This window comes from Anopheles nili, chromosome 2, assembly GCF_943737925.1.
Source record: "Anopheles nili chromosome 2, idAnoNiliSN_F5_01, whole genome shotgun sequence".
Taxonomy (NCBI): Eukaryota; Metazoa; Arthropoda; class Insecta; order Diptera; family Culicidae; genus Anopheles; species Anopheles nili.
This window is the reverse complement of record NC_071291.1, coordinates 59,748,780-59,773,568: the sequence shown is the minus strand read 5'-3', so window position 1 is coordinate 59,773,568 and position 24,789 is coordinate 59,748,780. Positions and strand designations below refer to the sequence as shown.

Here is a 24,789-nt window from a genome sequence, read left to right as displayed (position 1 = left end):
TTTTATTTCCTCGTGCGCCATCATTCCGTTGCGCCACGATATGTCAAAATCCGTTTACCATGATACGTCCGCGAGCAAGAACTACATCCAGCTTGAAGCTATCGCGGCTCGATCGCGCAAGATAAGCGTGAAGCATGATTGATGAAGGGCACCAAAGGGCCGGTGCATGCGCCACGCGGCTCCACCGACGATTCCTATCGCCAAAAGGGGGATGCTTTGTTCCTTTCCAAAACGTTCCGTCACCGGGAAACAAACCAAACCTCGTCCCCGTCAAACAAGGCCGCGGAAGATCGTGAAAAGCCTCCATCGGCACCTCTCTTTTTTTGTGTGCTGTGCCAGTGCCGCGGCAAAGCACCGAAATCATTTAAAAAAGCCCCGAACGATTGGCGCAATTTCGAACGCAAATGGGCATACCACAACGCCCGGAGGAGCGTGCGCATTTCGCACAATAAAGATGATTGATCTCGAGATGAAGATCTTAGGCAGATCGCAAAAGAAGCCACCGCTGCCGCTCCAGAACGAGCGGCAATGCAAATAACACTCCACGGCACGACGACGATGTGAACGCCGACCTTCGCCTGGGTTTTCAGCTGTCTCCGAAGCCGACGGGGGTTAGTTGCGAAGGGTTTCGAAACAAACCACCCCCCCTCATGACATCATCGCAAAAGGGGAAACAACGAACACGAAACGCCACGAGATATCTTGCGATTTTCGCTACCCGTCGGTGTTAAGCTAACGACCGTACCAATCATCCAGCGGGATGATAGCCCACCGCGTTCATTAAACGTAATGCTTATGCTCCGCATCCTTGCGCAATGAAGATTTCGTTTCCTGTCCAGCGTTCCAAGCCCACCGTGGGTCGTGTTTAATTAATTTCATGCCTTCTGTTGCCCGATCGTCATCGGTGAGGCTCTAAATTGTGGGACTGTGCTTCCTGTGTGTTCGGCCAGCTCTAGATTCGCCCTCCACCGTGCGACTAATGATTCGATCGCACGAGCGTTCATCATTACGCCGCGAATTTGACTGGACTGGTTTCTCGACGATCGGTGGCGCCGAAGATCGAACGCGTGACGGCGACCGTCTGGTAAGCTAATGATATCAACAATGAGCTTTGCGGGCAAAATCGAACACCATTCAGCTGGAACGTTCATTAGAGCCCTTCCCGAAACAGTGGCTCAGTGTGGTAGCGGAATTTCACGGTTTAATTGTACACCCTACCGAATCGTCGAGCAAACGGCCAGCGCCGCGATGATCGACCATCGGAAGGGTTTTGTTGTAAATTGAAAACCCATAGAACGAAGCACATCAATTCTGGCAGCCGGATACGGTAGAAATGTGCTTCCTGAAATTGATTATTTGTTCAACTAACCTTGAGTGAACTAACCTTAACCTATGTGCTGGTAAGTATGACGGCAATATGCCTCTCTTTGATTCTTACCTGAAAAACGACAAAAAATACACGTTAGTAGATCGCATAAATTATTATGTATATTACGCTGGTTCTCGTAAGGGTTTACTGATTATTTGTCACACAATTCTGGTTGTTATTTCACAGTGCAGGTTGTAAAATAAAAATGACCTTATCCATTACGTATCAAACAAATTTGGTAGATATTTTATAGTACAGGTTCTAATAAATAAATATGACTAATAAAAGATCCCATTCAACACATTCAACTAACGAACCAAATGTTGGCTTTTTGACAATTCATCGAAATCAATTCGTTTCCTATTTTGAGTATGTTATTTGCATTTTAGCATGTGATTTTCGTGCGTATTATGTTCGAAGATTGAATAAGATACGCTACGTCTGTTTGTACTAGATTCTTGTATGCGTAATGCTGCACGAGATCTATTCCACAAGAGATCAATGCCCCGCACAAACATTCTACACAAAAAGGGGTCACCCGTTCCGGCCAATTCGTCAATCATGTTCATCGACATTATCGTGGCAGCAATCATTACCATCCCAGCATGCAGGCTGGCGAGATTCCCATTCCATCCGCTGACCAGCGGGAAAACGAATTATTCATGATTTAAACAGCAATGAATATTATTTCACGCCATTTTGCAAACCCAATGGATGAATCTTTATCTGAGGAATGAGTATTTCTTTGCTGCATTTTAACTATTGGAGCCTTATTTGCATTATCGTTCAAATTCACTCATTATATTCTCTTGAGAATTATTATAGTTTTCAATCTATTTAACAATATCTAAATCCTAACATGACATCACAATAAGAAAGTTGTCATTGAAAATTTCACCTTGACCAATGACTCACTCATTACTATTCTCCGGATTGCCTCACGCCTCTAAGCTCTCTCTCTCTCACTCACTTTTGTTTCCAAATAAGCGAGGATAAAGTATTTATCATTTGTTTTGATTACGTAACAATATATTATGCAAATTGGCCACCACCTCGAGCAAACGCCACGCGCCTTTACCACCACGGAAGCAGTCGGAAAAACCTGCCCACCGATAGCCGTTGCGATTGTGGTTGACCTTTGCTAAAGGAATGGAAATTACCTGAAAAGCAACAGAACAGTTGACGCTTTTACTCTGGTTTTATGCAAATGAATGAACACCTTTTCACTGTGTTCTGGTGTCCCGTTCGTTCGCGTGTTTTTGGGGTTTTTTTTTGTCTTTTTTTGTTGACACCCTACACAAAAAGTCCGCTACGACAAGGGTGCTTGGGAGAAGAAAAAATAGCTCTCCACTGACCGGTGTCCATTGGTGTCGCCTTTTCACACACCACCCTAAATTACTAACTACTCCTGCACGCCGTTACACATCGGCGTAGGTGGAGATGTCCACTTTTCGGTCGCCCTTTTTGGACTGCCGCCCGTAACGGATCTCGACTCGAAGTGAAAACCCATCGAGACCATCGAGTAGCGCCCGAGTTGGTGAAGTATCAATTTCAATTAAAAATAGAACACGTCCCCTTTACTCAACCTCAACAACGTGGAGTTTAGCCGAACTCAACTCAACCACCGTCGAACCAGCAAATTGACAGCCATGTACCTGTTAGCACGCCAACCACCGGTGGTGTATTGGGGCCGTTCACTCACACTGGCCACTTTTCGACTGTGGGTTTCCTGTTAGATGTCCTGTTCGCTATTCGCACGGGCGCAAACAAAAAAACCAACAACAGCGAACAACTCAACGAGCGTCGTGTTTGACAGACTCTTCTACTTCCGGGGAAGAGGAACAAAAAGGATCTCCACAACCCACACACACACTCCTGTCGAGAGGACCCCAACCGTCGGAATTGGCTCCCAAAGGGACGTCCAAAAGCCTTAACGGTAGTTAAATTTAACGATAGAAACTTTCACTTGCTGCGTGACCCTTCGGTGACATTTGAAGACGAAAAAGACGGCCTAGGATTGCTGGCACCAACACCAGCACCAGTAGCGAGCTTATTGTTCTCTCTCGTAGAGGGTAATTTAATGAATTCATAACGTATCACTCCGAAACGTCCGTCGCTGTCTATCCTGAGGTTAATTAAATATGATATTTACAAATTTGTTGCTCTCCCCGACTGCCCCAAAAAAGGGGCGAATCGAATTTGCTTTCTCGCAAAACCAGCACTCGAAGGAAGCGATTTCCTCAGCGCTAGCACATTTTTCCCTTAGTGAGTGGAAGTAGTTTCTCATGGGACGTTCACTTCAAAACCACAGACAGGGAAATAATTTTTCTTCGCCAATGTTTTGTACACGGGGCTCGCCGGTTTATCACACCGGCACCTTGGCACCGGGAAAGTACTAGTGCAAGAAATTGAATTTCCGACAATTTAATGATCCTAATAGAGATTTATAGTCGAACGTGGGACAGTTTTGCGCCCCAGCGCTTGACCGGACACGGGACACTCACTTGCACTCGGGAGAAAATAAATCCCCCTTGCCGAAGCTCTTTATCAAGCCCCGTGCTTCGACACTTTCCTATCTGGCTAGATTTTTTTTCCCCTTTTCGTTTGCCCCTTTTTCGAATTGCGGGAAATGTTCCTACATGCTATGCTCGTATGTGCAGCATACTAAAGGACATCTACAAATGGGCTAAAAATAAAATTAAAAAAGGATAGGACAGATTCCTTTGAAGTCACAACAAACGACACGATAGAGGTGCCGGTAAAAGAGTATTTGCGGAAAATTTACTAGAAGGATCAACAAAAATGATTTCTTTTTCAATTTTCACATTTATAGGTGGTATTTTTATGAGAATAAATAGGCCCCTCAACTAGGACAAATTAAATGAAAAAGAGAATTTATAAAAAAAAATCAAAAAATTCAACAAAAATGCTATCTTTTGTAAATTCTGCATTTATAGGTAGTATTTTTATGAGAATAAATACCTTTCAGAAATATGAAAAATTGATTGTTAGTTGATTTTACTTGAATTGAAAACTAGACTTTTCATGCTTTTGATGAAAAATTTAAAAATACTGATTGTTTCTGTAATACAACACGACTAATAAAACCTAATAGTACTCCCAGCGAACACACCCAACCTAAGAGGCATGTAATACTAATCTACATTTACACGACACACAGTCTACACCGTAACGCCAACCATTGTACCATTCGATTCGACATCGTATCCCATTCCAACCACGCTACCTGTATTGCTGCACGTGTACGGTTGCCATTTTCGGGCGAGGAAACTTCCCCGAAATAATCCTCACACCAAACGGCTGCGAGCCGTCGCTCGTACAATTATAGTGAGATCATCGTTAGGCTTTCACAAAAAATAACATCCCAGGCATTTCCCGATGCTGCCGTAGGCATTCTAATTTTCTACATTAGCAACTCCGCTGTCCGCGGTGCCGGCCCGGCTGTCAGATAGGCAGCTGGAGTATTTTCCACCAGCGGAACACGACTGGCGGAATGCCATCGCTTCTGTATTCGACATAATTAATTAACCCCTCGAGAGCGATGTGAGAGTCTTGCTTCTGGAAAGAAATGGTAGCAAAAATACCGCGCACAACGAACGAAGCAGCCTGTGCCAAGTGGCGTTGCTTAGCGACGGAAGATTTTCATCTTGTTCTTTTCTTTTTTTTTTACTTTACGCCTGTGAGTGTGCGTGTTTTTACATCCACTATCACTAGATCTAGATCCTTGCGTCCCACGCTCCTTCCTTTATGATAACGGATTTTCTTCGGTTTCGGTGCTCGTGAGAACGCGTTTCGTTGGGCTAATGATTTGACGAAACCATGCCTCCGCATAATCCGCACGTTCTTGATAACGTTCCGGTGCGCTTTCTCGTTAGAGCACACAGCACAAGCGCTTCAGCTTCGCGAACTTTCTATTGAGTCAGAAAATTTATGCACACTTGCTGGCCGACTGGAAAAGGGCTTTCCGTTTGATGTTTAAAGGAACCGAGGGATTAACGCAAGCACATGCCGTGCGCTAATAAAGGAGAAAACTTTAGGTACTGCTTTAACAACAGCAAACGAAAAAGATTCCTGCAGGTGCTTTTTGAAATATACAAACTTTCCAAAGCGCAAACGTTAACGTTTGAACCTACTAGGCACTCGGTTTGGTGAAACACCACTTCTAGGAAAGCAAACATCTCTATTACTCATGGCCAACGCCTCTTCGTTGACCCTTAACAAGCATCATCACCATCCCAGCCACTGCGGAACAAGAAACCAACCAAACGGAGTGTCAAAGTATCGTCTTACAATTTGGCCACGGTTCGGTTGCCCCCATCAGGTTCGAGTTCATCAGCTCACTTCGCTGGACACGGGCATCCCAAATGGGCAATCTCATTTCGCGACCCACCGAACCATGGTACCGGGAGCGTGGAAAATCATGCATGCCTGATTTTCACAACCACCCTCGCTCCGGTGCCGTTTTGTGGCGTCAAATGGCATAATTTTGCGCGGGTATGGGCACATTTGGTTGATTAAAAGGCGCCCGCTGAACGTGACAAACACGCATATGTCTGTATTTTTCGCGCGATTCGATGGCGTTTTGCATTGGGGGAAAAACGAGAGCACAAAGGCAAGTGAACATGTTTAGTGATTTGCTAAAAGTTGTGTTGAATGAAATCATTAAGTAAATGCAATACAAGAGAACAATTCAGGACGTGGTGTATAATGGAACCAGCAATAGTCCTCATCTTCAGCCTGATGTAAACAAGTGTCCTGATCTGTTCTGTTCGCCTAGCTGATAATAGCAAGAAAGTTTTCCCTTTCCCTAGTACCCTAGCAGGATAGTTTTCCCTGTATCGAAAAGGCACCCTTCATTACCCCGGCTAATGATCACCAAATTCCAGATCCTAGCCTCCCGATAACACCCAATTCTGAGCCCAAGTTTCCATCGGGCTCCATCATTTCACGGATCCGTTTACCGACAACGCAAAAACATGCCCACCTTCTGTCAAAAGCAGTGGCTCGTCTCTCACGAAAACGGCAGGACGAACCGCATCGACACCCCAAATCGACACGCATTACAAAACATTACGCAGCCCGCCGTGTTTATCGGAAGAAGGCCATCAACTCACTCCCGGGATCCACGGCAGCTCGCGCTCTGCTTTTGGGGCATGATTTTTCTCCACAGACTCTCTCGCGCGCGCGAAAACGTGCTGCGCAATAAATAGGCCAACCTCCGATAAGCACGAAACCGGGCGACGAAACCACGAAAAACGTGGCATGTCCTTCCCCCATTAAACCCTTAGAACGCATTTCTCGTGGTCGTCCGTGGGAGGACAAAACCTTTCGACAGCAAACCTGGTGTGCTGGTTTTTCGCTACAAAGCTACGTGTGCACGCCCGTCGGCTAATGATAATGATGATGCTGATAGCAGCCATGCTCGTAGGTTTTCCTGGTGTGTGTCGTAGGACGAAGGCAAACGCACGGACCACCCACTGTCAATCATTATCAGCTCGTCGTCATGGGAGGCGGAGGAAAATTTTGACATTTCCCAAAGTCATGAAATGGATGTTACGAAAGCAGGATTCTGGGTATGAGAAGCCTCCCGATGTGGCTGCTCCCAGCGAGCACTCTCACGCTCAACATTTACACGCCACAGTGGTTTTCCACAGCACGCTCTCGCACACACACACACACACATTCACACACAGCAGGGAGGCTTTTCTCGGATAACATAACGACCACGGGGATGCTGAGATGCCGGTGTGGCACCGGAGAAATACAAAAAAGCAGAATACCGCCCGCTCAGGGGATGTCCTTGCGCCATACGGTCCTGTGGAAAATGTTCCCTCCAACGGAACCGCCAACAACAACAACAAACGGCACTCAGCGGGAAAAGCATCGCTCACGTCGAACGACGGCAGGACGATTTTTAACGACGATGACTCACCTCTTGTATTATTTTAACGATATTTTAGCGTGTCTTCCTGTTGTTGTTTTTTTGTTGTTGCTTTTGTTTTGCTTTTCTCCTGCGTCACACAACACAGCGAACGTCACTGATAGCGCACGGTATGGGACAATTTTTGCCTCCCACGACAAACAAGCACACGAGTCCTTGCTTCGCCAGGCGCGAACGCGAAAACGCTAGCCAAAATTGTCAATTTACGGAAGCCAAAAAATGCTTCGTCCTCGTTCTGGGACGGCTTTTCGCGGTTTGTTTCACACGCCAATGACCCGGTCACAGAGTCCGGGCGACAGAGTTTTCCACGAGTTTTCCACCGCGCAACGTTGCACCGGTGTGAGTCGCGTATTGCGCTAGCGCTCGCACGAGCACCGATGATTCATCCTTGCGACATCGCCATTCGAAAGGAAACCCCCGAAAATCCCCCCTCTCGTTTGGGTCCTTTCCCACACCCACCTCGCGCACGCACACACACACACACACGCACACTGCCCGTCAGCTGCTGGTTTCAGTGCCGCTCTCGCAGCACGGCTTTCGTCCTGCTCGCTCGGGGTACGGGCTTGTTTTAAGCGGTTCAGCTCAGCTCGCTCCTTGGCGAGCGTTTCGGGCGGCTCTCTCTCCCGAGCGACGAGGGAAAACTAACGCCAGCGAGCCAGCCATTTCCATCTGCGGCGGGATGCGTCCGTCCAGGGTGGTTAGGGCGCGCGTTTTTGGAAAAATACGTCCCTACTCTTCGCCAAAACGGAGTCCTTGCGTGCGCCGCTCTCGCGGATGAAATCTCGGAGAGATGGCAGATTTTCTTGGGTTTTGTTTTGCCCACAGGAAGGTTGGTCGTTTTCTATTTATTTTTTTTTTCAAATCGAAACCCGTGCCCGAAAAAATTCGCACGCAAAATAACACGCACGCACGCACGCACACTGCACACCTTCAAATGGCACACGGATTCTGTTGGCTCGGGATCGGAAGTAGCAAGGTACGATGCTGTACAGAGGTACGGGCCTTATCAACACGTTGGAAAAGTCGCCCTCGCGGATGCTGTTTTGCGTCACTCGTGGCACTAGCGCAAGAGAGCGTCCCGGGTGGATTCTACAACAGCGCTCCGGCGACAGGTACGTTTCACTGCGAATGGCAAACGAAGAACGCACCTTCGCAAGACGTCCTCACGATGGGCGCGATGCTCAGCTCACAGTGCAACTCGAAGCCCGATCACCAGGACGCCTCGGGGCATGACCAACGCGGCGTGAATGTTGCAGATTACTGAATGATGTCATGCGAGCGGTGCATGTTTTTAGGAACAAAAAAAGAAAGCGCTTTCTCTGTCGCTCTTTCTTTTTCACTCTCTCGCTCGCTCGCTCTCTCTGGCCACGCTCGCATGAAACGCCACCGCAAGGATAACGCGAAGGAAAACTCCCGCGAGTGGTGTGGAAAAATCCACTCACCGATTCGGCACCTGCTTTTTGCCACGAACGAGCGAAAAGAATCCCTCAACGCAGAGTGCCATTCAGGCAAAAACACTCAACCGAAGGCCGGTATTTTCCATCACCAATACTGTCGCGAGTTCCCCACGCGAAACGCCCCGTCGTGACGTCAGTCGGAAAAACGGTCTGCACAGGGAAAACCTGCGCACTGCAGCCGACCCCAAGCCGATGGAACGCCGGAACACCGTTGCCGCATTCACAACGCACGCACACATCCCTCGACACGGTTCTCAGCAAACGGCACTCATTCAGTCCCGCTTGCTGTCTTGCTGGCGGTTTCCGGTTCGATCGATTCACCGTGCTGGGGGGTGTCCGTGCTTATCGCACTCGCCTGATCGGCTGTGTCGGGCTGTCAGAATCAGCATCCTTCTTCGGTGGAGACGGTGACTCACCAGCATTGCGTTACGTAAACAATGCTGTCAGTTGGCAGGCTCGACGAGGCGTGCGCTTGGGCTTGGTGGATCGACATTGCAACTTGCAGCACTCTGGCCGGAACGGATACACCGCCACCTGTCAGTGCGTGTTGCTTGCCAGTCAGTGCCACGGGGACGCGAGGGTGTACGAATTGATTTTCTGACAGTTAGCGCCAACAGTTGAGGAGTATATCGCACACGGCATCATACAAACTAGCGGCACGGTGTGGCCGAGCGTGTTATGCGTCGACATATCGCTTTATCTTTTTGTGATTTAAAGCCGGAAGTCGGATTTAAATTAAATATATTTTAGAGAAAAAGTTGTTAAAAACGTTACATTAATTTGAAAAAACACTGGAGGAATATATATTTTTTAAATTAATTAAAAATTAATTTAAATATACGTTATGCATTATGCATTAAATATACATTATGTGAATTAAAATATACACAATGCATTGTAAAGTTACTAAACCATCTCTTTAGCTACGTCTCTGTTTAATAATTTATTTCAATCAGGAAATAAAAAAAATCGATCATATTGATTAGGAAATATAGAGCGTATCGGTAATTATAATATAAATAGCTTCATTCTAGGTACCGGTCAATGGTATTGTGAGTGTGAAACATACATCATTAATGTCCGGTTAACCCTTTAGTGGTAAGCAGAAATCTCGTAATATCAATAGGTTACGGATCTGTAGAACCAGTTCAATTTTAACTCATGTGTACAACGTTTGCAAAAATAAATTTTATATCTTAAATATACCAGTCTAACCAGTCATACAAAAAATAGCTTTTTAGTAGATAATTATTTTATACAACCATTTTCAAAATATATGTTTTATTAATTATTATCTTTTTTTAATATTCCATTTATCTTTCCATCATCATTGAAGTGACACTTTTCAACTCATTAGTTTATCAATAAAATCTGGAGCTATGATAATAGTTCTTTAGACAAATAACACTTTAAATTTTTCACATATAATTGGTTTATCAATACAATCTGGAGAGTTTCGTTTCAAACATAATAAATCAAGGCCCAAGATAAAGTACCGTTGTACAAAATAATAGTCTTCACTCTTCAAGAACTCTCTACTATGATAAAATACTATTTTATGACAGCACCTCCTTCTATGTCTTCAGTTGGCTTTACATGGTTTGGATGCTAGAAACAAGGATACCTCGAACAGCAATCACCCACGTGGGCTCCATTTCCACCCAAACCCAGGATGGTGTTTACAGCGACATCGACCAGACGATTTTCCAGGTGTCGTAAGGCAATCTCGCTCAATCCCCTTACAATTCTATTTTCTCACGATTTTCTACTCTCTTTCGCTCTATCGCTCTCTGCCACATGCTGTCTCAATCGCTCTTACTCACTTTTATTATCCCTTCGCTTTTCACGCTTATCAGAACACCTCCTCCCACCACCAGTGGGGAAGAAAATCATTATAGCTTCCACCCTTCGGATGTTGCGTTCCGCTACAGCGTCCAATCTCTTATCAAATATTTACACTAAATTTATTTGCTTGCACTGAATTATTAAAAACACACAAGCAAGATCTCATTTACCAAACTTCCCGGGGAGTCACAGGGCGCCGCGTAAAAATCCAAGCGGAACCAGATAAAGCGCAAGTTTACTTCGGGCGATTGCATTTTTGCGGATGATTTACATTTGAAACCTGCCGTCACGACAACGACAACGGCTCTTTCCCGGCGTTGGTTTCCGGGTTTAAATATGATATCCGCCGGTGTACGTCATCCCGGAACTGCGGTGGCATCCGAACCGAAATGGAGTCGTTCTAAGCCATCGCACTGCCCACTAACCGTTGCAGCTTCAGCATCATTTGCTTCATAATGATAGCTATTAAGATGTATTTGTATGCATGACTATTTCGCAGCTTGATATTTTTTTTTTGCTTCAATCCAATATCGCCGGTGCATGTGCACGATATTCTCAGAGTAATTTGGGCGAGGACCGGTTCCGTGATCGCTTTCAAACCGCCCCTTCAACATCAACCATTACGCACGCAGCTCTGGCTGCCCGGAACAAAAACTTATAACACACCGGTGGTGATGCGTTTTGTGGCACGCTTTAAAAATGCATCGAATGCATTCACCGGTACCGTGCACGTTAGGCTTGTGAGGGGTGTCATAAAAACGCTGCTTATTGCAACGAAGTAGAAAAACGACCACCATTTACGCCGACAAACGGCTGTACGCTTGCATTGGCGCCGTTTTGCTGAGCGGAGATTATGAATTCGTCTCACACAACGTATGGTGTCATGGCTCGGAGTGATGCGAGTGGACAATGTTGGATAAAATTTATTAAAAGCACTGAAACAATTGGTCAAAAGGTCCGATGTCTGTATGTTATGGGCACTCTTTTTTCTAGGTCTATGACACGCTCCTTTTTTGGTGTACGACACAGAAATTGAATGGACACTAAGTCATTCAGGGCAAACCACACCAAAGCGAATTTACATTGGGAAGGGAACAGCATTGCCGACATCCGCAAACAAGCTAAAGAGATAAACTAACTGAAGAGATCTGACGTTCTTTTAGAGGAATGAATGTGCGCCCTTTATTCTCGTCTCTCGGATGACGGATAGTTTGCATGTCACTATTGGCTTGCATTCGTTTACGAATTGAGAGATCGTCTATCGAGAAGAACGTGTCAGACTACACTACAAGTGGAGAGCATTACTTGTTTCTTTTTTGATGGATATTTGAAGTTCCCACATAAGGAAAAAATACGCCTTTAAGCCCCGCATATATACCAGCAAAAAATGTGTCTCATCATGCATTATTGCTACAACATTAAATCGATACCCAACGATCTGCACCGACGTCGGGTAGACTTGCGACCGATAGAAAGACAATTATTTTCAACAAACGGCAACAACAAGAAAAAAACGGGCCAACTAATAAACCCATTTCCTTTTCGTGACTTGCAGGGCACAAAAGACGTCACCGTGGTTCGCAGGCCAGGCACAGGGAACCGTGTCGAGGCGCGTTCGAAGAAAAAACTAATGTTAACTCACCCTTAGGTTTGCGCTTCGGTGCGGAATTCCCTGCCAAGCGTGTGGGATCCGGGTTAGCTGGTTTTGGTACAAATAACCGGAATAACCCCCCAAAACGACGAGCAAAAATAAGAGGAAGCTAAAGAAAAAAAAAAGGCAACGAGCCACGATCCAGGATCTGCTGGCCGCAAAAGCGAAGATTCGTCAGCTCACGACCTGCTCGCAACGGATGTGCAAAAAGCTCACGATCTCACCCGCAACCACGACGACGACGACGGTTGCAGGTCCACAATTCAGCATTTCATCCGCCAACACAGAGCGTGTTTTGAAATCTTGCGAATCTGGCAAACTTCCCAGGAATTCTGAACCACCCCTTGGGGAAGGAACGAACGAACAAAGTGCCCGAAACCGACACCGACGAGCACGCGTTACGTAAACGGCTATTTATTAATAACATCCGGAATGTAATCCATCCAGCTGGATGACTTCTATCTCCGATCGGGGATCGCAATTCGCGATTGCCAGCCGGCGGCTAATTTCTTTCGTGTGTGAACACAGCCCCCAAAACCATACACGTCAGACGCGGGATGATTACACTAATCACTGCCAGCTTTATATTGGTATCAACTTTTCATCAACGAATCAACGAACTACGCCAGACTGCTTCATGCCGTCTGGTGAAGGTGACTTGCATGTCAATTGAGAGCTTCTCAACTTCTGCTCGCGATCGTAACCCTTCTTCACGCTGGTTCGCCGAAAAGGCGAGAATAAGACGCCAACTTTCTCGCATCCATTGGCACAGTTGGATGCGTGCCACAAAATCCACAACGGAGCTGATTATCTTCACAGTTGGTGCTATTTCCCATCTACCCACCCACCGATTCCCGAGTTCTAAAATCCGCATCCTACGCGGCGGATCTCCAAAAAGGAGTCCCCCCGAGCTCAATGTGAGCTGAACTTCCGCCGCGGAAAATCTTCATACCCCTTTTTTCTCTCTCGCCAGCAATGACTGAGCGAATGAAAGTGGGGTGAAGAAAAAAAAATTAACAAATGATTACTGCTCAATCATCTTCACTCATTTATACACATTTTCTCCATTTACCGCTTCTTGGCTTGCTGAGGCGTCGTAGATGCCATCATCATCATCATCATCATCATTATTCTCATCTTTCCAGCGCCCTTTTTTTTATCTCTCTACCCCTTTTATTTTAAATCCATTCCCAATCGCAGGTGCACGAGCCATGATTATCTACTCGAGTGTTTGCCCCAAACCGGGTGGTGATCCTATTTTGTTTTGGCTTTTTATTTCCCTCCCCACTGTGTGCATTCGCAAACACGCCTTTAGCTTGCGGGTTCATCCGCGTAACGCGCAACTAACAATAGGGCCGGTCGCCCTCTTTTGTTTCACCCACAGCAAATGACGCGCGTACGCCAGGACGACTCTGCGTTGATTAATCAATTTCGCTTGTTTTCTCGCGCCCCGTGGTGGAAATGGGAGTTGCGGGGGCTGCAAATGCAATTTGCGTGTGTATGCGTGGGTGTAGCTAAACCCCTTTTGCAAACCCCATGAAGGGCCGATCTATCCACTTTTCCAAAACACCCCAAACACATATGGAGCGTGTGTGTGTGTTCGCATTTTACTTTATTTTCCAACAACAAAAAAACGCACACAAAACAATGGCCCCTAATCCTGCTCGCCACCGTTGCACCGTTTCAACCGTCTGGTCCTGTTAACGGGCCGAGAACCAAAAACCTGAAGCTTCCCTTACGCAGGGATTATGCTCGATGACCCTTTTTCCACCAGACATAAAGACGCCCGGCGTGGCGTTTCGTCGCTTGTTGCCGAGTCGCGGCGTAATGATTTACGCCATCTCTCCCACAACCCAACCGGAGCGCGATGATGATGATCCCGCTCGCGTCCTTCCATCGCCTGGGAAACGAGCGACCCTCAATTAGGTACCGGATTATGACGCTTTTCCGCGCGAAGACCGGAAGAAAGGGTGGGACTTAGGAAAACCGTGGGATGGATGTGCGCGTCCTCAACCGAAAGAAAGGTGCTTACGTTCACCGAAGCATTTCCGAGTGGCGCACATTACAACCGGCACCCGGTTGCTGGCGGAATTCATGTAACGGCCTCTTTCGTCTTTTTTTTTTTCTTTCAAAATGGCCCCCTCAAGCGAGCTGGCAGAACGCCGGGTTCGTGTCTAAAAATGGCCTCCACCCAAAAACTGCCGTAGGCAGCACTACATTAGCAAAAAAAAGGGGTGGGCAAAAAATTATATATATGGACTGTAAAACCGGAGCCACTACAAATTTTAATGGCTCCTGAAGATTATCGTTTTTACTCGGCGTGACAACCCTTCGAACGTTACGGGAGGCGTTTAAATAAACTGCCTACATTTGCGTACGCGCATCCTTTCACGACCGTGTGTGCGCGTGTGTTTCCGCCAGGGAAGGTTCGTCCTGACGCAATGGGAGCCGCATTTCGTCATCAACGTGACGTCACCGACCGAGTACGGTTGCAGCTAATTATTTGCCGACTTCTCATCAACGCCAGCTCCGCCTCGCTCGAGAAAACATCAAACGCATTCTTATGCTAATGCGAAGGGACCAATGCGCATGGGAGCAACAACTTTCGTGCACGCTTCACACATCAAACGACGTGAAAATGGCACGCGTTCATCGGTGGGGATTGGGTATTTTGTGTGTGTGTGTGTGTGTGTGTGTTTTTTTTTAAATATATTTTTCAACCCACACCAAACCGGCAGAAGGTGTTATTGAGTAAAGTTTTCTGAATCGTCCCCACGCCACTGACCAGTCCGGCCGCATTTTCGACGCACATCCTTTCAGTTTCCGGTGACAATGGACCTTTTTCGTAATTTGCATAATAGGGCGGAGCGTGGGGATTTTAGTTCACAATTCGGCAGACATCCTTCCAGGAAGCGTGAGTTGCGTGCGTAGAGGTGTTTTGAAACTTTACCAAAATTTACTCACCCTTTTCCTTTTTTTTTTTTGACTGCGTCACGTCACACGCAGACTAACTTTTCCCCATGACGAGCAATGTCGAGGGAGATTGGTTCCATGTAAACGATGACCCCTTCACCCACCGATGAAGAAGAAGAAGCGCAAAAATGGCAACACTCAACGAGGTAAATCAACCGGAAAACAACTCAACTTTTGGGGGTACGAGCGGCTCACAGCGGCTCACAAAAGGTCAGAAAGCCCTTCAAAACCGATTGGATCGCCCACTCGCCCGGAAATGATGGCTTCCCCTGGAGTGGGACCGAGAAAGCCTTCAAATTAGGGTCATAAACGCACACCGGCGAACACAGGGTGCCATGCAAATCCACTGCACGCAAGTGCCCTTCGCCAAGTGCACTCGATCGGTGACGAGCCTTCAGCGCTCGGAACGATCACCGCGCGGAATGTGTTGAATGATCGATGCGGATCAATCATCAGCTCACTTCGCGGGCCGCTTTTCATATGATAAACGCAGCCCCGAGGCGTGAAAAGCCATCCCCGTTTGGTTTAGGGCACGCGTATTTTTCAGCAATTTGCAAGCATTAACATATTGAGGGATGCGCACACTTTTGAAGGTGAGCTCAAGGTGACCCTGACATTTCGCACAACGCCTGCGATCGCCGCGATCTAGATGCCGCACGCACGTCTTCGGCTCCATCGCGGGTGACAAATAAACGCTCGACAAATTGCAAATTCGAACCTTCGAAACCGCATCGTGCCTCCGGTGCGGATTGAGTGAATGTTGTTTCCTTTCGCCTGGCGGCGGGTATACTATCGGGTGCCCATCGCGCAATCCGAAACGCACCGGATAGCGTAAGCATAATTTACATCTTCTGGTGCAATGGGAAGGTTTTGGATCTAGATCGACGAGTGCCGGAGGGTCGATAATGTGTAATTACCATCATCGCGGAAAGGTGAATCAATTTTTAGAGTGCAATCATGCACCACTCACCTCGGCTTGTGGCCGACCTTCGAAAGCTAGCGGACCTGCCATCCTTCACTACTACTTTTTGCGTAGTTAGCAAAATGTCACCGGTACAATTTAATTTCGGATAAACGCCGTAATCGCGTAATGGCATCGCACAGCTTCGCCATTAGAGCCCGGTTTCCTTGTTCGTTTACAGGACGCGGTGGCAGTGACGGATCGACGCCACACATTACGACGCCCCGTAGGTAGAGATCATGCCCACTTATCGGGAAGTTAGGTCGCATCTGTCGTACCAACCATGACAGCTCAACCTTCAGAACACCTCGCCCCGCGCTGACCACGTGGTGTGTTGACGTTTGCCGCGTCGAATGGACCAGAAATAGAGCGCTATCTTCGCGCTTACGGAGACATTAATCTTACGTCTAATCGGTGGGATCGATCGGCGCATTAAGCCCGGCAGTATAGGGAGCGGTATTGCTACCGTTTCTAGCACACAATGTAGCGATTGCGAAAGATTTTTCAATTTGTTTCTTGATTGAGCTCTCGAAATAGCGTTCTTTTTTCTCCCCATTCCCTCAAAGACGTCTCGACGGGGGGCAATTTTTCCAGCTTGAAACAGCCTCTCGAACCCCCGCATATCGATTCCACCGGGCGGCCGTGAGTTCGGTTTACTACGCGTGTTTTTTTTTCCCCGTGTACAGGAAATAAATCCTGCCAGCTCTCTGACCAGCTGCAGCGATATCCAACGCTCGCTCAAAACGATTCACGATTCGTTCAACCACCGGGACCAGAGCTCCGACAAACCCTGCGCTCGTTTTCACTCGAGCTTTATGAATTCATAACTCATACATAAATTATTACTTTCTTCATCAAGAATTTTCTCGCCATTTGCCGCCACCGCTTGCCGTACGCCGATACGGCCACTCCAGGGGAACGCAATGAAGAAACAATTTCAGTGCCCGGTTCGGTGTCGGTTGTTGATCTCCTCCCGTTAAGAGTATCGCACCGAAGGTGGCAGTGTCCCGTTTTCTCTCCTGCCAGGACACGATGCCGGATGCGCATAGATCCGTGGACAGGCGCCATAAATTTCCCGGCATTACCGAGCGCCAAGCTCCCGGTCGTGCGCGCAAAACGCCACCACTGGATGTATTCGCACCGGGGAAGCGATATTCTTTTCGTGATCCTGCAACCCGTGAGGTGTGCAGGTGCGCCGTTTGGTTGTGGATGCTCGCAATGGTTTTGTCTGCGGCTGCAGCTGTGCTTAGCCACCCAGACGGGGGAAGTTGAATAAGTTTAAAATATTCGCCTCCCTTTTCAGCCGGCTTTTATACATATTTATCGGCAATTCGATACCGGGCGAAGGATCACGTATGCTCGGTTTGAAGTCCTGCTGCCTGCTTTTCGCTGTCGTCTAGGTACACTAGCTCACGGGTTTCAACCGCACCACGCTGGCGAACGTGCTCAGTAACGCGTCCGGAACTCACACTCATGTGCGGTTTGAATTCGAAACATCTCAGCGGTATCCTTGCAATGCGCGGAAATCGCTTGCAGCGTGGGTGTAATCGAATTTATGACCACCGAGCATCGTTGCAATATCTTTGGCAACGCCATCAACCGGCATCGGTTGCCGTTTCGCCTATTTGTAGCAATTCAAAGCGAGTGAAAATTTATTCATTCGCAGTAACCGGGCTTTGATTTATAAAATTGATCCTGCAAGAGCAACAGTTGATCGGTCGGTGGCGGTGTGGTTTTGGGATTTGTTCACCTGTTTGCTCGTTATGAGACGGAGAGCGTTGCGGCTATTTATTTTAACATCACACACTGGTGTTATATTTTACTTGTAAGGACTTGCAAGATTGTAAGGACTAGACTATTGCATGCAATAGCCGCATGATCAAAATTAAGAACATGTTTACGGAATTACTTTGGTGGCAGAATTTCAAGATTACGAAATCTTATTTTTTTGGTTTTAGAGCTATTCTTTTATCCTTTAATCTATAGGAAAATGTACATGTGGTACAAATGAATAATGTAACAAAAGCCTTCTAACGAGATGGATAGTAACAAGTAATTTGTTCTTACATGGACTTTAGGCTTTAGCAGACAAAAAAATTATATTTATTTGTCTAATTACTACTTTTGAGGAAACAAGTTTACGACTAATATTGATCGCTCTATTGAGGGCTCTATCACATTATTATTTTACTTAAAGAGCCCCTTAAACTTCCTAAAGTCTTAAAGGGACCCTATCTTTTTCTTTTTCTAACTAATAGGTAATCCATTTCGGTGTAATAATGCCCACAAGCTATCGGTTCGCCCTTGACATTCAGTTACAAAGCGATACCACAATCCAAAGCGATAGTGAGCGTAAAAAACAATGTACAAATTGCACCTCAATTCTTTAGCCACAATTAAAGATCACAGCATAAACTCGCACCGTTCAGACTACATATGGGAACTATTTTTCCCGTACGCTTTAAAGCAATCCAAAAAAAAAAGCAAGTAACCTAATCGATTAGCGCAGTTTTGGGATTGTTTCTGTTGCCAAATAGCGCAAAGAAAAAAAAATGAAACCTTCATGCGTCTGGCTAATCGAATCAATCAACCCTTACGGCTCGGAAGATGAACCGATTGCCCAAGCCAATCCCAACCATCGCGGGATCGCGCGCACACCTCTCGCAGCTTATTTTATTTGATCAGCAATTTTGCTTCTTGCCCCTTCAATTTCACCACATCGCACTGAAAGGCGGCTCGAATCGGGCCAACCGAAGGCCAAAAACAAAAGCCTAATTCCGCAAGGGCGCCCGCAGGTTTTTGGCGCAGGTGAGTTGGTGCAGAAGAAGCGGCAAAAAAAAAGACACAACACGAAACATATATGACACGAAATTGAGCCCCCCCCCCGATGCCGGCCACGCGGGTATCGTCTTCGCGGCAAAAGTGAACGTACTCGCTCTGTACACGCGGGACCACCACGCGGTACGCAAAACACGCGAGAGATCGCACGTGTCGAATGATGCACACGTGCACGAACGAAACCTCCCCCATTCGATCGAACTGAATTTCTTGGCTTCCCAAAACACGGCCTCCCGATTACGCTGGGTGACGCTCAACCGGAACGATCACCTGGCAGCGATCGTTACTACCGCGAGAACGCGCGATCGAAAAAGCATCGCGGATCCAACAACAATCGATAATGACGTCTTGAGAATCAACCTGCCATTGTTAGCGGCATCGGTGTACGATGCCGGCAACACCGTCACCCGGCGGGTCTGGCAAGAACACGTTCACCTGGCACACGGGGGCTTCTTCAGCCTTCAACGCGGCCAGCGCTGGTGTTTGGCGTTTTGGGGCCGCACCGATTATGACGGGGGAGTCAGCAACGCGAGCGAAACGCAATGGCGACGCGTACGAGGCGACGGCGACACTCGACGGCCCGGTCTGCCCCTGCACAATCGCCATCATCACCACCACAGTCGTCATCGTCATCATCATCGTCATCATCCTCGCCAGCCAGAGGGGGCCTGGTTAGAATTGGCCGATGCCGGTGGATCGCTTATATAAAACCGCAACTCATCTTCTGCGGCATTAGTTCGGTCTGACGACTCCTCGTAGCTTGCAGCATCGCGCACTGCTCCCGTGAATACGTTTACACCGCATAGGTTCATTTCTCAAGCTGTTCCTTCCCGCATCCGAACGATGGTGCATAAAACGGTAACGCTTCACATTGATTTCATCCCGGAACAGGGAACCATTGGAAACCCCTCGTAACGCTTGCTCTCATTCCCTCTCTCTCTCTCTCTCTCTAGCTGCTATTTGGCGCACTCCTGGGACTCGCCAGTGCGGCTCGTCTGGACAATCTGTACGGTGCTCCAGCACCTGCGGCCTCTTACCAGGGTGGTGGTGGTGATGGTAACGTGCTGAATGCACCACCAAACCAGTACCTTCCACCATCGGCCGGAGGTCCTCAGGGATCGCAAGGAAACTACCCTTCAGTGGCACCCCTAGGCCAGTCCGGGTTCGGTGCGTACAACCCTCAACCGGCCTATAGTGGCGCTAGTAACGCCCTGCAACCGAGCGGACCTGCGGGTGGCTTCCAGGGTGGCTTCCAGCAGACAACCCCTATCCCGATTTTGCGCTACGAAAACGTTAACAACGGCGATGGCAGCTATCGATTCGAGTAGGTATAGCAGGTGATCGTGCGAGGGTGATCGTGCATTTTTTTTTTGTTTTCGGTGGCGTTAATTCGTGATCGATCGATCGATCGGCGGAGGTCGAGGGTTAAGATCATCGAAGCACGTGTATCTGACATGTCCGGTTGTGGTTAATTAATCGCCCGGTGAGCTCATGGTTTACGTGCAACGTGCTCACGACGATTAGGGGCGTTATGCAGTGTTACCAGGTTCAAATGGTTCAACAGGGATGAAATGTGCGGTTATGTGCAAAAACCTCTAAGTGCAAGTCTGAGAACTCAAAACAGTTAAAGTTCTTACTCGTTTGTGGAAAAAAAAAAAACAATCAAATATCCACAAGAAGTCAGTTATTGTAGCAACAAAGGTTTAGTGAAGTCGTAAAGGAACGGAAAAAATCACCCCATGAGTTACAGGAACGTGAAAATGTTTTATCGTTCTTATACGATCATAACGTGCAATTTGATGATCTGTTCGTAAAAAAAAATGGCGGTGCTTCAGAACATTAACATGTGCAGATACTTGTAGTGTAACGGCCATTAAGGGATGTGATTAGCTGCACTAAACTGCACCGGAACCGGTTTCGATGGTTCTAATTCGTTCACGATCACGATCTTTTCGCAGCTACGCCACCGGTAATGGAATCCAGCACCAGGAAGAAGGCTTCCTCCGGAATCTCGGACCGGAAAAATCCGAACAGGTAGTCTCGGGTGGTTACTCCTACACGGCACCGGATGGTCAGCTGTACAGCGTGCAGTATAAGGCCGACGCGAACGGTTTCCAGCCCGTCGGTGATCATCTGCCAACGCCACCGCCTCTACCGCAAGCGCTACAGGAGTGAGTTCTACAGCTTCTTGAGCGGAATTTTTACAATTTTATCTCCTCACGACCTGGCTTCTTTTTGATTGTCACACCTGTAGGGCTTATGATCTGCATGCTCGTCTCCACGCTGAAGCCGCTGCGAGACCTCAAAACCCGGCTTACCAGGAAGCTCAGACACCTGGCCGACAGTATGGTGCACCCCAGCAAGGACCTCAGCAGGGTTCGTACTATCCCCAGCCGCAGCAGCAGCAACAGCAACCACAGTACCCCCAGCAACAGCCACAACAGCAAACGCCCCAGTTCCACTCGAGCTCACCGAACGCCCTCCAAGGTTATCCTTCGGCACCAGCCAACCAGTACCTGCCACCGTTGAAGCGCCAGCAAGGCTTCAACCCTAACACCGGTTACACCTACTAGTGCCACTGGCGACTACTTTCTATCGATTTCAGTATTTATTTGAGCCAACCCCCGTTACGAAACACGCTAATAAAACAAACGTGACTAACATCGACGTGCCCTTCGAATCATTCATCCACGGAATTTCCGAACGTCCTGTGGGTTCTCGAACGACCTCCTGCGATGACCTTCTTAAGTATGTGTAACACCCCTTCTGATTCGTTGTCTTTTCGTTCGTCGGTGTCGGCATTTTTCCCCGTGAAACAGAAGGGTCGCTGGGAAATTCCCTACCCACCTGGGTCGCTGAGGTTGTGCACCTCTCTATGCGGGTCTCAGAGTTGACACGGAAAGCCAAGCCAAACGTCAAGACCGTGACCCTGACATTCGTCACAAAAGCCCCTTTTTCACGCGATGGGCACCCCCCGGTGGGCGGGTGCATCAAAGCAATCCCGGAATCGTGGCCAGCTTTTCGTGAAAACGGGCACACGCGATCCGCCACAAATCTTGTTGCAAAACGCTGCTGAATCGAACGCCGCGGTAATGAGCTTTTGTGTCGCGTTGTGACCGCTTTGGACGGGGGGGGGGGGGGTTTCGGGCTGTTGCCTAGTTTTCGCGCTTCTCTGGTGTTTTTGTTTTTCTTTTCCATTTCGACGGCAACGCGAATTGCATTTATGCAAATCTCGCGACCCCACCGAAAGAATGGGCCCCCCCTTTTTGTAAGCCGCAATGGGTCAGCGCCCAACAGGTGAACTGTCCGAAAGGGAAGAGCTTTATGAACTTCCCCGAAAACTCGCATACGCGGGTAAGCACGCCGAGGGCGATAAATCAAAGCACGATGCCCGTAATTATCATAATTTATGTTGTGAAAAAAATTTACGATCCGCGGCAGCGAGGTTGTGAGCCCGATAAGATTGACTGATCGGGGAGCATAACTGCGTTCGGTTGTTGACAATTGTGCTGGAGTAGAAAAGAAAGAAGGAAAAAAAGAAGCGAACCCGAGAGATGAAAACGAACTCACCCACGCTAGACGCACTCCCCCCTCCCCGCGCCGTTATTAGGCCCCATTTCTGCAAATGCGGCAGCGTTCGATCGGGCGCGATAATTGTTGGATGGCACTGATGGGTTGATAAAATGTGGCCCCCGCACGCGAATACATCAAACGCAAGGGTGCTAGAAACAAAGCGATTGAATTGTTTGGGAGGCCCTTTGCCGAGTGCCCGGGCAACATATTGGCGTCGTATTGGCGAGGCAGCGATACGGAACCGAGAAGCTGCTGGGTGGCACAAAAAAAAAACGTCTCATTATCCCTTAGCTACGGCGAGGTTCACCCACGAAGCGTTACATTTTATTGCACCCGTGTACAGATAGTGCTTAACTTTTTGTCCTTGAGAGGGGATTTTTGCTTTTCAGGCACCTTTTTGCCACATTTACTCATGTTCGGAGGTCATTCCATCTGGCTTTCTGAGCGAGAAGAGAGGTAACATTTTTATTAACCCTACGATAATCATGAATATATGTTTATACCAGATATGTTAACTATCACGTATTTATGATTGTGATTGTTCATGAACAAAAACGATATCGAGTGCAAAAGGGTTAAGCTGAACATTAAATGACTATAAATTTTTTTAACAAATATGATCCATTTGGCTCGCCTTATGATCCACTGGAATTTACAATTAAACTTGCAAATAATGTTATTATTGTTAACAATGATAATATACGAATCAGTTATAACTTTAAACGTTTTTTTAAACACACATACTGCTCCACAATTCAATAAAATAATACTATTCTATTCAATTTATTGTGGAGTAAAGAGCTAAATCTAGCATTGGAGTAGAGTAGCGAAAATGTATTTTAAGCTACACCGATATGAGCTTTTAAATATGTAAATTAGTACAGAAAGTTAAACTAAAGTAAAGACCTTTGAATCCATTTAGGCTCGCGAGCCAAAGCCAGCGTAAACCAAGAACATTATAAATCACCCGCTATAATCAATGCCGCAACTTAATGTAACAATCTGCACCCATTACATCATTACAGACGCTTTTCAACAGTGATATTTTGCTGGAACTATTTTGCCGCAACGTTCAAATTGATCGCAGACCTTATCAGAAGAAAGGACCATCACTTCTAATCCACCGCAAAATAGGGTTATTCTGCCTACATGTGCACTATTTTCTAAGTAACACTGTGGCTCACACCTATCAATCGCATTACTATCTCATTGTCCCAATCTTTAAGCACCCGCGTACCACAAATTTACTTTCGGTTCCACGTCTCCACGTCTCGTGGGGGAAGGTCTTCTCGGTTCTCTTCTCTCAATATTCACCCGAAAGTACACCCTGGACAGGCCAGCGGGCAACAAAGTAATCACATTTGCGTGATATGTCCATATCAATTACAGCCATTGCGGGTCCGGCTCTCGGATGAACTTTTCCGCTACGCCTTTCCATCGCTTCCGATCACTGCGGGGTGAAAGTTCAATTGCTTAGCACCCGCGCGGTGCAAAAAAGGGAGCGAATCACCCACACATGCAAGCGGACGGTTTGTTCTTCACGGTGGGAAAAGAAATTAGAAAACTCCAGCGCTTCCCTTCTTTGAGAAGTCCTTTGTCCAGGGCTCGACAGGTTAATTTCCTCGAGGCACATAAAAGTTGCTGACTATTTTATCACGACACGAGTAGCAGGAAAAGATTTTTTTTGTACATGGATACTACTTGAAGTATGTACCAAAGAGGTATTTATTAGATAAAGTAGTATCATTTAGAACAACTATAGCTCAAAGGCCACCGGAGCATGTTAAAACTTAGCATCATTTGTTTAAATGAGCAATGTTAAAAACATTTTTTGACACTTTTAAACAATTATATATACCTTTTCTACCTTCATTCATTAAGTCATTTAGACATTGGATTTTTTTAAACATCTTTCTGCAGTAGGCTCTGCGTTCGCTGATGATTCTCTCAGATTTTCCTCCGTACACCAGGTTGGCCAAACAGGCAACTTGCCGAGCCCTGGTTCATGCAATCAGAAACCATTTTCAAACGTCCACTGGACGAAGCACATAATTCAACATCGTACGTGAACAAGTGGGCACCACCGGTTAGAGAGTAATGATCTGGGAAAAACCAACCCGTGATGGATTTATTATGGACACCACCGAGTCCTGGTGACGT

General features: G+C 47.1%; 2 protein-coding genes across 2 annotated transcripts in view; one reads left to right on the top strand and one right to left on the bottom strand.

Annotated features, from left to right (window-relative positions):
• The window catches only part of LOC128721511 (uncharacterized), an 86,518-nt gene that overhangs the window by 48,417 nt on the left and 13,312 nt on the right, over nucleotides 1–24,789 (bottom strand). The window lies entirely within an intron of this gene.
• On the top strand, nucleotides 19,900–21,717 carry LOC128721512 (pupal cuticle protein 20-like). The gene is made up of 4 exons (XM_053815270.1): nucleotides 19,900–19,914; nucleotides 20,010–20,380; nucleotides 21,015–21,227; nucleotides 21,311–21,717. Exons 1-4 carry the CDS (start codon nucleotides 19,900–19,902, stop codon nucleotides 21,627–21,629), a joined length of 918 nt encoding a protein of 305 aa, XP_053671245.1. The 3' UTR covers nucleotides 21,630–21,717.

Excerpts from the sequence above, each read along its gene's own strand:
- LOC128721512 (XM_053815270.1), top strand. Across the intron at positions 20,381-21,014 it reads GATGGCAGCTATCGATTCGA|CTACGCCACCGGTAATGGAA; the intron begins GTAGGTATAGCA and ends ATCTTTTCGCAG. Across the intron at positions 21,228-21,310 it reads CTACCGCAAGCGCTACAGGA|GGCTTATGATCTGCATGCTC; the intron begins GTGAGTTCTACA and ends TCACACCTGTAG.